At 41.5% G+C, this 14,704-nt stretch overlaps 2 protein-coding genes across 13 annotated transcripts in view; both read right to left on the reverse strand.

The window, feature by feature from the left end:
• Window positions 1-3,842, reverse strand: part of ect2 (epithelial cell transforming 2) — a 46,464-nt gene extending 42,622 nt beyond the window's left edge. For 2 of the 3 annotated variants that reach the window (XM_080771118.1, XM_080771116.1), the window contains exons 1-3: window positions 3,488-3,817; window positions 1,673-1,840; window positions 127-203 (exon numbers count right to left, since the gene is read on the reverse strand). In XM_080771118.1, the coding sequence (XP_080627244.1) occupies window positions 127-203; window positions 1,673-1,805 (210 nt within the window). In that variant the 5' untranslated portion in view covers window positions 1,806-1,840; window positions 3,488-3,817. Of the gene's footprint in view, window positions 1-126; window positions 204-1,672; window positions 1,841-3,487 lie in introns of all 3 variants that reach the window. The other variant, XM_080771117.1, reaches the window with a different exon arrangement.
• Window positions 3,843-6,570: 2,728 nt separating this feature from the next.
• mcf2l2 (MCF.2 cell line derived transforming sequence-like 2) overlaps window positions 6,571-14,704 on the reverse strand; it is a gene marked incomplete at its 3' end in the record, with an annotated part of 122,008 nt that continues 113,874 nt past the window's right edge. For 9 of the 10 annotated variants that reach the window (XM_080771238.1, XM_080771235.1, XM_080771237.1 and 6 more), the window contains 2 exons: window positions 11,527-11,612; window positions 6,571-10,289 (listed from right to left, as the gene is read on the reverse strand). In XM_080771238.1, coding sequence (XP_080627364.1) covers window positions 10,198-10,289; window positions 11,527-11,612 — 178 coding nt within the window. The remainder of the gene's footprint in view (window positions 10,290-11,526; window positions 11,613-14,704) is intronic. The other variant, XM_080771243.1, reaches the window with a different exon arrangement.

Here is a 14,704-nt window from a genome sequence, read left to right on the forward strand (position 1 = left end):
GCATAGTGGTCCAGGCACCTTGTCTGGTAATACAGCATGACTGTGTCTCGGGTTCGAGTCCCGATCCCGACGAACTTTACCGTGTACCCCCCCCCCAATGGGCCACAGAGGAATAATGTTGCGTACCTGCATCGCTTTGACCAGCGCGTCATTGCGGCCTGCTTCTCCCACTAGCACCACCCTGGTCACTCTGGGCAGCAAATCTGAGAGAACAAGGGGGGAAGAGACAATTAAGCACAGAAAAGGTTTAGAACAAGGGACACACATCCAAAAGATGACAGAAGAACATGATAAAATACAATCCATATTCCATACACACATTTAATTTATTGGTTTACCACCGTGGTGACTTTGCATCGAAATGCTCAAAACATTACCTTGCTTGTAATGCAATAAATTAACTATGGGAGCATGATCCAGTGTGGTTTTTTTTCTAATTTTTTATCCCACGATTTTGTACATGTGAGCTTGTAGATCGGCTATTTTCACTATTTATTTATTTATTTTATTTTCGCCTTTGGTGACATGACCAAAATAGGGATATATTGAGTGTTGCAACCACTCCTATAGACAGCTATGTGTGTCCCTGGGTCTGTCTGTCCTAGCGTTTGTTCAGTGTCACTGTTGCACAGCCTAACACACAGGCCAGGGAGGCGGGCTTGTACAGTACAGTACCACTCACTTCAGATGGGTCTGATTTTTAATAGATTATCAATTAATGTATATAATTGATTTCGTTTTATTAACTGTTAGTTTTATTAACAACACATGTGATATGGCAGTGTTAAATGGAAAAGGGACAGTCAAGGCCAATGGAACCTATTAGACTAGGTCAATGGTTCTCAAACATTTTCGTTGCATTCGACGTTGATGCTTTATACAAATCAGTTTACATTCTCTGCGAATGAAACAAGTGTTGCGATTGGTCGGGAAAATATCGTATCCGGGGGAAATACATCCGCCGATAGCTTCTCTGCCTTACGCTGTGACCAGGCTTTTCTTTTTGCGGATAAGTAAGCCTGGGACCGAGGCTAGGAGCAGAGAGAAAGAGGAGGCTGGTGGCTGGTTGGCTGGAGTGGTAAATAAAGAGGCTGTGAAATTAGCTTCCCCTCTGGTGGATTCAGGATATAAGAAAAAAATATTTCTAGTTTAAGTTAGTCTGAAAAGCTGGCTACCACCAGCCAATGTGACGAGATGCATCAATATTCGGTCATTATGTGACATTGCTGCTGCTCATGTGGCCACCACCTGCCCTTCCCATTTAAACATTCAAACTGAAAGTTCAGGTCGAGTGGACTTTGTGTTATCCTTTTAGTCCAAACGTGTGAATGTACCTCATGCTGTTTGCATGCCTGTGTAATAAAGAATTCCATCAAGTGTCAGACTAGTAAGGGCAGGAAACAGCCTGTAGGAGAGAGACGACGCACCCTTCATTGATTAAAAACATTCTCTGCCTTAACGCTGACGGGACGCCCGGTGGCTCCAGTGGAGCTTCGGCGTGAGCATAAACAAAAAGTGAAAGGCAAGCGGCAAGACAAATGTTTGTTTGCACACTACTGCTACTGTGTATTCATTCATTCATAAACATATTCTACTGTTTTTCATGAAAGACAAAGAAATTGATCAAATTAGGGCAGAGGGAGAGAAATAGTAACAAGGCCAACAAGCTAACCTTCATTGTCCTCAGTTGCCAGGCCCAGAAACACTTGATCCTTGGTGGTTTCAGCATAGTTTGAGTCGTAGACCGAGGAATCCACCAGCAGACTCTGAGCTGTCCCCAAAGTCACTATGCTGCTGTCAGCCATGACAGGGACCAAAGGAAGGCACCAAACTGTCCAAACTATCAAAAGTTAGAGGGAAAGACACAGAGCACAGCATAAGGCAGAGAAAGGAGTAAGAAAGCATCACAACAACAGAGAGAAGGCAGATGGGTGAGAGAGAAACGGAGAGGAAAACTGTCAAACCGGAGGCGAGAAAAATAACTTTGCATGACAAAAAAAACAAAACAGAAATGTGGCCCGAGTCTGACAAATCAAGTGGAAAGAATTAGATTTTTTTTGCAGACTAAACAGAAACAAAACTTTGCCAAAGCTGCACAATATGCATATGGTAGTCAATTAATTCAATGTTTAACTAAACTTTCAATGCCCCTGCCTGTAGGTAAATCAAAAAGCAGGCAAGCAAAAGATCCCAACATGGTGCAGTTAACAGTTTAAGCCTAAATACATTTTCTCTAGCGTGAAAGTCATGCTAAAATCCAATCTAGCACTACAACCGTGCTAATTGGAAAGACATGTACAACTACACACACGCACAATAGAACACCACCAGAATTTACTTTTATTTCTGATACAGGTCTGTGTACGGTATTGAATTTTCCTCCAACAGAAAATATTCTACAGAATCTACACCTAGCTCTGGTCCATAGCTTAGAAGGCGTTCTCCTCCCATGGACCACAGCTATTCTGCACCACAGGGATTGATTGATTGATTAACAATACAATACAATACCAAATACCAAATAAAGCATTACACTTGTTTACAAGAGGGTCCACCTTGTTCAATTCATCATGACATGAGGAGGGAATAAGGGGGGGGGAAAAACATAGTCAGGGGGATTCAGATTTGATCTTGGGTAATGTCAAAAAGAGCAATATTCAATTTCCAGATGTTGATATTTTATTGAAATACGTGCTGCTTGATATTTCGAATTTGTCAGGGGATAGAAACGTCCCAAATGTGGAGTGTGTATTATGCAGTGTTGCGTTTAAACTGCAGTTTGGTGTGTGGAGTTGTGTTTTGTTGTGTACCAGGGACTGTCAGTGAGGCAGTACTCTGTTCCAACTTTGGGAGAGCTCAACATGATTGTGGCTGCATTGTTGTGGCTGCATTGTAGCTGGATTCTACTTGTCCTGTTCACTGTCACTCCAGGCGTTTTATTTCACCCTAACAATACAACAACACAAAACGAACCTCCAAAATAGATTACCTCATAGCTGGCCCTGCTTACCCGACCCAGCCAGCCTGTGCAACAGGTTTGTTATAGCAGCAATAAATCCTAACGTTCGTTCGGGTGTTCGTTGCGAAATACTTCTTGCATAAATTGTGTTTTTGATTGATTGAAATATGTATTAACAGTTTGCTTAATTACAGTACATTTCAATCACAACTCAATACAAAGACTGTTAACTGTGAGTGGACGACCCAATAAAGCATTACACTTGTTGACAAGAGGGTCCACCTTGTTCAATTCATCAAAGGGTAATTTGGTATTTAACAGTGTTTGCTGCTACATAAATTAATACAACTAAGTTGGTGTTGGTCGAATTCCAATAGTTTAGTTGTGTAAGATCTACGTTCCGTCCGATGTGTAAAACGTTAACCACGTTAGCACTGAGCTGCTAATGTTACTCTGACTGGCTGGTTCCAATGCTGCATTCATTCATTGCCACCGCCCGGTCATAATTGAAATAAAACACAAACTTACCAGAGTGTTTTGATGACCCGGTAGATAGATGGTATATCAAAACCTATTTATTTATTATTATAGCTACTCGATCTGGTGGTTGGTCAGCTAGCTGTCCAGCTAGCTAGCTAGCCAACAATGAGCTAATTATTAGCCAGAAAGTTCCTGTAATCCGTTCGCTGTCGAACTTACTCGAACGCTTGAGATGACTTTCCGTCAATGTACGATGTATGTATCCGCTAAAACCTTAGAGTAGAAACTCTAAGGCTAAAACTGACGTTCGAAATAAAAAGATATGTTTTGTTGACAGCTGGTTTGCTTGTTGTCGGCATACCTCAATGTCTTCTTCACTTCAGCCTGTATGTCTCTCCATCTGAATTCAAAAGCAAAGCAAACAACGCCAGCTGCGCTCTGATTGGACGGAACGTTCCACGGAAGCGCCACACTTCGCTCTGATTGGTCGGTTTATTCAAACCACGATGCATAAACATTAATAACATGCCAGCCAAGAAGAAAGAAAGAGAAGAGTTGAAGAATGATTTAATAGACCAAGCCCCGTATAGCATAATAATAATAATACATACATAAAAGTAGGCCTAGTAAGGAACTTTATTTCAGTGAAGGAGCAGGGAATAAAGTATTTTCAAGTGGTACATAAACAATACAATCACTTTATCACTATGATTATTCAATGTCCATGTCATCTCAAACAATGTCTGAGATGAAAGTACCGGTAATGTTTTATATATATATATATATATATATATATATATATATATATATATACATACATACAATTTGTATTATTATTATTTATTTTTTTATTAACAAGATCCGCCTGGGTGACAGCAGACTGCTGGGAGAGCACTGGCACTTTGGCATGGGGGCGTCAGATCAACATAATGATGGAATGAATTCTGTACTGGCCATGTATGGACCGTGTGTTGAGTTGAGTGCACAGGGTTTGAAGAGGTCAGATCAACATATGGAATGTCAGAACACAATATATGAAGATCACGACAGTGACCTCATCAAACCCTGGATAGCCCATACATGTAGAAGACTGGATCATCACCTAGATCTGCATATATGGAGCCGGCCAGCAACTCTACATCTAACCTCAAACCCTTAGATCTCCATATGACCTGTTCTGATATTCCATATGTTGATCCCTCCCCACCTGCCCTTCATCTTCAATGTCTCCCTTTTGACTAATACCTTGACTGATTCTAGACGTGCCCGCTGTTCTGAGTGACATACATTCCATATGTTCATCTGACCTCATTAAACCCTGTACACTCAATGATGTGTGATGTCACGAGGCATGACCATATATGGAGGCGTGATGACACGAGGCATGACCATATATGGAGGCTATATGGAGGCTTACGTGGGGTGAACTAACGGACGGATGGACAGGAGATGCAGGTTTAACTTTATACAGTATGTGTGCAAATGCATTTTTGTAAATAAAGACCTCATTGAATCAATCATTACGTGTTCAGGAATCTATATAGTCTACACACTAAGTAGATTGTATTAATCTTTCAAGTGAAGAACTCTTAACGGCTGTATGGAAACTAAATTAAGTCATTGTCACGGACACTAACATCACATAGGATGCAGAACTAATGTACAGCGTCTTAGAAATGTTCTCAGACTAGTAGATTTGATATGCTGTATATGAAAATGTGTGTGTGTGTGTGTGTGTGTGTGTGTGTGTGTGTGTGTGTGTGTGTGTGTGTGTGTGTTGTGTGCGTGCGTGCGTGCGTGCATGCGCCTGTTTTGATTTCTCATACTATGCTAATTCTGGTGTTCAGTTAGCCCAGCTGGTCCAGTTACATTTGATGTAAGTGTGACCTCATTTGGGTTCATAAAGCCCCTTGTCTAAATGTCTTGACACTGACTGACCATTTGTGACATCAACGTTGAATGAGACTTGGCTGGCCATGTCCGTGTCCATCGCTCACTGTAGCAGCAGTGTAGCTGTGGGCTGCAGCCTGGGCAGCAAGGTGTCCGTCTGGCACTCACTTACGCCTGGAACTAGAGAGGACGGTTCAGTCCACTGATGGAAGTAAGCACTGCCACCAAGAGTACGAGATGGCACAGAAACAAAGTCAAAGTGGATATCTCCCACTTGATGTGATGTTAAACGATACTTCCACTTTCCTTTCCCCCTGTGTGTTTGGCAGGAGAGCTTAAGTTCAGTGGCAGTATAGGCCAGGGTGCAGCGGAGGTGGTCAGAGGTGTGATGGAAACAATGACAGAACACATTACCGGGGATGTGATTGGGTCCTCAGCCTCTGAGGATATCTTGTTCAAATCTCCATCAGTAGTAATACAGTATGTGTGGCAACCTCTGCCAGCTTGGCGTTTCAGAGTTGAATCAAGCTGGCAGTTCAGACGCATGGGGACAAAACCATGCTGGCCTGTGATGGACATTTTCATCAAATTCCTATTTATGCCACAGACCTAAAATAATAGAAAATATTACAGGAATGCACATAGGCCTAGCCCTACATCTTTACCAGTATAAATGTGCACCTGTCAGACTAGATCATGGGAGGCAATTTGTCTTTGAAAGTATGAAACTTCGGTATTACTTAGTTTAAAAAACTAAAAAACGTGTTCAATAAAATCTGTACTGGAAAAGTACAATTTAATGGCAGGTGTAATTGAAAGACCCTGGTCATGGTTAAATTATGAGCCAGAGAAGCTGGTCCTAAAAAATGAGGAGTACTGTTCAGTCAGCAACTCTATAAATAAGACATCTTTAATTTAATAAAAAAGTTTGCTCATATTCATCTGTGTCACTGATGTCTGAGGCAGTGGAGAACCAATCTGGAGCATTTAAAACTTTATAACACACATTTCCTGTCTTTAAATTATGATTTAATCTGGGCACAGAGAGAAGCAGATAAAAAAGTTAGCACCAGTCACAGACAGAGTGAATATGCTTTAAGTCTAACATTAATAGCCTGTTCCTTCCCTTTGAAGGAGTATAGCAGAAGTGTGGTTGGAATTATGATGCAGCGGCACTGCTCCACCATACCTGAGCAGTGAGCAGCCATAGATCACTGACATAACACCAGAAATACGCCAAGGCCTTTCAAAATGCATGTATTTCATCACATACTCGAATGTACAGGAAGTCATTTACACTCATCACTTTGATGGCCTTGTCCACGGGAGGGAAAAAAAGCAGCAGTGAAGAATACAGTCTGTTTTTCCCCCTCCCCCATCTCTCTTTCAAATAATTACATTTCATTTTAATACAGCCTTAAATCATCATAAAACTAGCTGTGGCACGGCGAGGCTGGGATGCAGGGGGTGGTTGTGGCGAGGGGAGCTCAGTGGCAGCGTGTGAATTCACCGCCTGCTGGCGCAGACTTTAATAACGTCTCGTTTGAACGCCCTTCCTATTCTTGACACAGGGCTTGTCTGTGAGATATAGAACACAGCAAGGTGGTGAAACAAAGATCACTTTGTGTTTTGCTTTAGTTTTTTCTCAGTCTCCAAGCCTGTCTGTAGCTCTGAGCCTATAATGCTGAGGGTCCAATCTCGGTTTTCAGCTGATGGAAAAATTGACAATGTTTTCTCGCCATCTTGCAGACGCCCAACATTCACGACTTTGAATTCAATCTTTTTTAGACCTGAAAATGGTTGTCTTGTTATACATTAGAATATCAAAGAACACTAGTAGTATATTCTATTTGTTGAGGAGATAAGTATGGACCATACATCATTATTATATGGACTGACATGGCTGTCCCCCAGCCCTGAGTTTGAGAAATAAGGTCATATAATTCTGCTAAATGAGGACCTTTTACTCAAACTAAAGTATGCCTGTATGCAATCTGAAATATTCATGCTTTTTTTAAGTTGGGAAAACAGTGTCAAATGATATATTTAAAAAAGAAAATCAGTTTATGAATGCATATTATCACAATTAAAGAAGGTGAACTCTTATAAATATGTACATTACAATGATAGACTGTAGTTTATACACACTTAGTATACATTCTATAATATGAAACAATGGATGATTAAAAATGCAGTATGATGCGTAGAATAGAACTGTCTTTACAAAGATACAATCTGACTTTCATTTCCAATAAGATACACAAAATATACAACATGTTAAATGCTCAATGTGTCGTTGCAGTTCAAATGAGAAACGTCAATGTGTGTTATTTAGGAGACTGCTGTCTTCTGATACGGGCAATTTAAATTACAGCACCCTGGATTACAGTGAAAGTACACATTGATATGATCGGCGAATCAATAATCGTTTGGTGAAGCTCATACTAGTATACAAAGAGAGAAACAGGGCAACCATTTAAGCCCTGTTTTAAACATTGTGTACTGTGTGTGTCATGAAAACAGCCAATCTACAAGCTCACATTGTTTGTGTGCTTGTAAAAGTGTCATGTTATTAATTATTGCACATTTCTGCGAAAAGAAAGAAGAAAAATCATTAGAGACACCAGTTTGAAAGTGGTGATCTGACCAATGCTATCAGGATCTGGCGATGGAAAGCTTTCCGAGTAGCAAACTAGTAAGTTGTCTCAATACAGTGTAATTGCAGAAAGAGATGTGTAACCTAAAACGCTACAAATGGAACATGACTGATGTTTCTTATCATTTGACCTGCCTTCGAAAATAAGGTGCAATGCACAGAAAAGAGGCACATGTAAAAAAAAAAAGAAGGAAATATGTAAATATGCAGAAGATATACACAACACAGCAGTCATACAGGAATAGATCTTTACATGGCCGATCGTTCTAAAATACTGACAATAATGTCACATAAAAATGGTGCCGTTATGCAACATATTAATTTGAAATGATCTCTTCTTCCTCCCTTCCCTCCCTTCTGATCATCAAGAACCCATGATCTGATCTTTTCATTATAATTTCCTCTCACAAAGTGTGAAAACAATTCTGTTCACAAAAAAAAAATCTGCTGAGTTGGTGTTGAAAAAAACACCCCCTCATCACATATGAAACAGCTCCCTAACCCTTTTTAAACATAATGTCTGATATCAAGACTAGGCCTACATAAATATGACTCATGAAAGAAATGGTTTGTTTGCTCAATTGACATTTTCTAATGACAAAATGTGCTACAGTAGCTTCTTTTTCTAATATCTCTACAACCTCACCACTGGTTTGGGGTATTTTTGGTTGGAGTGGAAACGTCTCCCTGTTCACAATCAATCAGACTACATGTTTCTTAAAGAACTCAGCCACTACTTTGGATTCAGCAGGATGGCCCTAGCCTACAGTAGGAGTATGTAGTACGACAGTCACTTGTTCAAGCTAACAAATGCATCACATCAGCAAGCCATACCGTCATGTGATGGATTATGAAATAAGCTTTACACGTGGGTTTCAAGGTCAAAATACAATCAGTGTGACATATCTGTCTGTCAGTCAGTTGCGACAAAGAACAATAAACTAGGATCAGGTTGACTTGATGGAGACCAATCATCAGGACCGGTATACAGCTATACCACAATACTGTATTCATAGATGAACGTGAATCCTGAATATTATAGTTTAACTGCAAATGCCAAAAGGGGAAAAGAGCCTTTGCAACATGCCTATACACTCCAGACCATATAGGTTTGTATAATAAATCAGTTGCATAGTAGTTCTGCTGTGATCTTGTCAGGTGTTATTAGAGTATAAGTAATTAAGACGGGCGTGTTTGTGTGTGTTCAGGGATGAAACCTTTCCGCCTCTCCATTCAGGAGAGCTCACTGAGTGGGGTGAACGAACGTGCAGCAAAAGGAACCGCATGGGGTTTTGTTCTTGTAAAATAAAATTACCGGCGTGAAAGCAAAACTCATCTTTTAGCTAATTTTAGACCTCTGCATATGAAATGGTAACACTTCTGAGGATATAATTACAGGTATCTGTATTCGTGACATACCCCCTCGGTTCTGAGAACAGGTGTTACGTTGGTAACTATGTGAGGTACGTATGGCGTTATGACGGGGCCCATGAGAGACCTCGTCAGTGGCATGACAATCAGTATCTATCAAGTCATTTTGAATCGTCAGTAGTCTTAAAGTCGTCAGCAGCTGAAGCATGCCAGGGCAGAAACACACATCTCGTCTTAGCAGCATCAAAAGGCACCTCGCTGAGGCCTAGTTCCCTACCGGTATAGGATGTGTGCATTTAGTGTTATCCATCTCAGACACCATCTGATCTCTTCAGGCATAGAACGTAGCCACTCAGGCATAGCATGTGTAGTCCTTTGAATAAACTGAATGAATCACACGTGGGATCGGAAGATCTTCCTGTACGCCCGTGTCTGATTAAGTGCCATTTCTCCGTGCTAATACTCCATAGCTGGTTGGTACTTGTAGTTCTTTGATTGAATCATATATGGCTTTCCCACTGTGGAATTCAAGCATGTTTGGGTTCCAGCATTTTCCAGAGGGTCCGTAGAAAAGCTAAAACATATCAGTTGTGAAAAACTGCAGTTGAAAACAACAGTCAACCGTGTTTGCAGTCCATTGAGAAAGGGTAGTGTTGGAAAACTATCAAAGTTGGCTTTGTTTGTAGTCCAGTAGAAAAACAATAGTCCAACATGGACCATTAGAGTAAAAAGAACACTCCAATAGTTGGCCATGTTTACAGTTAAATAAAGAAATACAGTGGAAAAACCATAGTCAACCATGTTTGTCTTCCAACTCAGTTATCTACAATAGCATCCATGTTTATCTGCTGTCTTGAGACACATCACCCCAGGTGCTGGCTTCATTGTCATCTGAATCTGACAGCGCTGCTGTACACAAATCACTGAAGATATCTGCAACAAAAAATAAGAAACGTCAGAGTCTATAACAAACTCTAATTAGTACAATACAAGTAATATATGTTGCCAAGCAAATGGGCATGAAGACATACAGGCAAACTGTGGCATTCAAATAGTGTGTTTAAGGTGGGGTTGCACAGCCTGGCTGCAATGCCAATAAAACAACACAGACCAAACAATGCAGCTTTAATAGGAGTGTAAAACAAGGGCACATAATAGTGAGACATTCAATATCTGCAACAATATCAGTCAGTGGAGTGCATAAAGAATTATAGCGAAAGGCAGACTCGGGCAATCAAAAGTGAAAGGTAAAAGGGGCTGTTTGTAAATGGATTCCACTTAGCCAAAATATTGCAGTCAACTGCCAATGCATGGAACTCTGCCCCTCTTTAACATGAAAACATCTTAGAGAGGGAGAGAAAGGGAGGGTGAAAAGGAGAAAGAGTAAGACGGGACAATAGAGAGAAAGAGGAATAAGAATAAGGAGATTAAGTTAGGAGGAAAGAAAGGGATAAATAAATAAAGATACTACTAGTATTACAGAGGAACAGAGCTCCATAATAAAAAAATAAGAAGCCTGTGAATAAACACTTCCAAGGACCAGCTTTCAAGCTGATGTGGAAATGAGGAGATTAAGCAGAGAGGGATCAGAAAATACAGGGTGGCTGGAGTGAAACATTAAAGCGCGAGAACAGTATGGAGGAGTGAGAGAGAGAGAGAGAGAGAGAGAGAGAGAGCGAGGAACAAGGCTGGGAGCTAGGAGGTGATCGTGCTGCAGTGAGTGACATCATGCTCTGCTTATTCAACTCCACAGCCAAAAGCTTTTCCAGTCCCACCCGCTCTATCCTTCCATCCAGTCGAATCCATCCAACCCCACTCCCTCGCTCCCCAAGCAGCGGGTCCACCTAATCCCTCCGCGGCCCCCAGCCCAACTGCCATGAGGGAAGCGCAAACGAAGTTGAGGACACGATTTATAGATCGGCAAAAGTTTCATGCGATATGCTGACAGACACGTTACTATAGGACTATTTTCAACGGTGTCACGAAAACAGTTGAAAATACGGTGTTTTGTCTTTTCTTTTTTTTACTACGTGCCGCAAGAGACCTTTGCCACCAAAGCATGAACCGAGTGAGCGAGATGAGTGAGGGAGGGAGCGGTGGGTGAGAGTGAGTGAGTGCGCGGTAGCAAGGCTGCCAGACAGTGGTTAGTGAGGAATACCAGTGTTGTTACTTAAAGAGTGACCTCCTTCAGATGCTGTCTGCAGTATAGTGGGCGGGACCAGCCCTGTCTCCTCTGTTAATAGGTTCTTGACTAGCCTAGAACATACATGAAATGAAACAACATCGTTTTGGAGGGTCCTTATTACCGCTAGCGCAGAGAATGAGACAGAAATGCATGTACAGTATACGTGATGCGAGTGCGACCAAACTCAATGTGCTTATTATGAGACGTGAGTTCAGGTTCTCGCGCACACTCTCGTCTCTGCTTTATTTGTCATGAAATGATGGGTTTCCTAAAGCCGTTACAATTAAAACAGATAATTGATAGGAGTGTGAGTATGTATAGAGCACCGAAGTCCTGACGTCACTGTCAGTAGAGGGCGCCAGTCCACAGGTTTGTGTACTTTTTATTTGCATTGAAATCGCCATATAGGGGGATTTTAGATCTCTTCATATAAGAACGGTGTTTTCACTCATATGGTTATGAAGCATCGACTGAAGGTGGTAATGTACAAATATACCCAAAGAGTAACACAATAAGCACTAGAAATGAGTCAAACAAACCAGAGACTACATTTGGTGGGGTGGGGTGGCTGCAGCTGCCCGTCGCACAACAGAAACTGACATGTTAATTCATTTATTTTCCTTCTATTGATATTTAATGTTTCGTGGTTACTAGTCGAGTCGAATCACTGCCAGCTGAGCTTACGTCAACGAGGAATCTCAGGAACGCAAGGTGTTGACAGCTGGGCGTGATGTATATTAGCAGCGATATTGCTTTCATACCCTTGTAGTTTCAAGGCTTTTGCCACATTAATTCCATTTTCTCCAGAAACTGGCTGTATCAAATATGAATGGACATCATTAACGGCACACAGCCACCCCCCTGACAGAAAGGCCCCTATTATTTCAATGCAAATAAAAAAATACACGAACCTGTGGACCGGCGCACTCACTGAAAGTGACGTCAGACTTCGGTGCTCTATTGAAAATTCGTATTTATCTAAGGCTGTGGTTTTGAAAGAGGGGGATGCAAGGGAGACCAAGTGAAAAGGAGAGACGAAAATGTATAAATAAATAAAATAGCTTATTAAAAAAAGTTAAATTCATAACATTATTGTGCAAATGTTAACCCCTTTCTACCCGACTTCCCTGTTTTGGTCATGTCATTATTGAGTCGTCTTGCAAATTGAAATTCTTAACAAGCAATTTTCTAAACTACCCCAAACAGAATACATTTAAAGTTCTTATCTAACCTGCTGACTGCCGTCTGAAAAAAAAACAAAAAACATCCAGGCATAAGAGTAAGGCCTCATTCACACGTATCAAACACCAATCAAGAAAATGTTTGGTTGTTTTTTTACTTTTTTGGGCCACCACCACAATGCTTTTCCAATGGGAGTCACATGGTTTGATCTAACATTTGTGTTTGATTGCTGATTGCAGGGGGGAATCATCCCCCCTCATCAAACAAAAATGTTTGGTCAAACCATGTGGCTTCGTACACACATATCAGACGAACATGGTCTGTGCTGTCTGTGTTTCAATGCTTTTCCAATGGAAGTCACGTGGTTTGACCAAACAGTTGTGTGTGATGGGGGGAGGGGGGCAATCAAGTGTTTGGTCAAACCACTTTGACTTCCATTGGAAAAGCATTGGGGCGGCCATGAAACAGGCAGAGCACAGCACAGTTGTTCTTTATGTGTGTACGAAGCCTGTGACGCCCATTGGACCACCATTGTGGTGGCCCAAAAAAACGACCAAACACCTGCTTGATTGGTGTTTGATACGTGTGAATGAGTCCTAACGTACTTTACACACACCCACCATACTTTTTATAATCAGGACCTGACGACGGCAAGTGTAAATTATGTACTTTATTCTGGTGCGACAGCTTGCAATATCACGGATAATCAGTCTATTGTTTCTCATCAACTCTCACGATTCAACTTCAGACGTTTCTAGTTCTCTAGTGAGGAGCAGAGAGGCATTTTCTCAACTGGCACAAGTCATTTAGCAGAACTGGATCGAAGTTGGCAGAAACACGCACAGTCGCACACACACACACACACACACACACACACACAGTCACACACACAGTCACACACACACACACACACACACACACACACACACACACACACACACACACACACACACACACACACACACACACACACACACACACACACACACACACACACACACACACACACACACACACACACACACACAGCCCTGGACTGAAGCCAGACTATTGAAAATTTCAATTGAAGCTATTCAGTTCGCTGGGTGGGGAGGTTTCCATCTAAAAAAAAAACTCTTCTTCTCAGTTCCTTAAGAAGTTGGCTTTGTGGAGATAAAAAACTTTTTTTGCCAGACACTGAAGTCAGAGTGTTGCGAGCAAGTTCTTCATTCTATTCATATTCTGATGTATTCTGTTGGCAGGACACTGGTGCATGTGCTGAAGCCTTCTGGGGCCCTGATGCAAATATTCAGTAAATTGCCAGCGGCAAGCCCCACAGGGACAGACGGGAACAGCCAGGGACAGCGTGTTTTATGTGTCTGTCTGTCTGTGTGTGTGCGTGTGTGAGTGCATGCGTGCGTGCGTGCATGTATGTGTGATAGAGTGTATGTAATGGGTGTGAAACAAACACTTCCTAGGTGGAGCGTGCTCTTGGGAGCGATGTGTTAGCAGACGAATCAACACTTGGATGTGAAAATTTGTCAGCGGCGTCACAGATGCACACCATGGAAATAAGCAGGCCATTCACAAGTGCCCAGGAGATCTATCACATAACACTTGGCACCTGATTTGAATTTAAACACGCACAAAATTCTTCCGTATCCAATGCGGATGCAAAGTGCTATATACTACATATCGCTTCCCATCTATGACGAAAAACATGAATAAAGACGAAGAACTTATGCATTCCTCATCTTGCTCAAGCGAGGAAGAGGGCGACAGTGGGCTGGAGATGAGTGTGAGTGAGGTATTTTGTGCCAAAAATCCATAGATGAAGATGATGGAAGACAGTTTTTTAACACATGAAATATGTATGAGCTGATGAAAAATGAGGATATTCAAAGGATTTTTTTAAAAGTGCAGCTCTTATCTCACAGGGTATTAGTCACCACCAAATGCACTGAGAATGAAAGCAAAACACTCTCTCTCTCTCTCTCTCTCT

This window comes from Protomyctophum bolini (genome assembly GCF_963924005.1).
Source record: "Protomyctophum bolini genome assembly, chromosome: 8".
In the NCBI taxonomy this organism is placed as follows: domain Eukaryota; kingdom Metazoa; phylum Chordata; class Actinopteri; order Myctophiformes; family Myctophidae; genus Protomyctophum; species Protomyctophum bolini.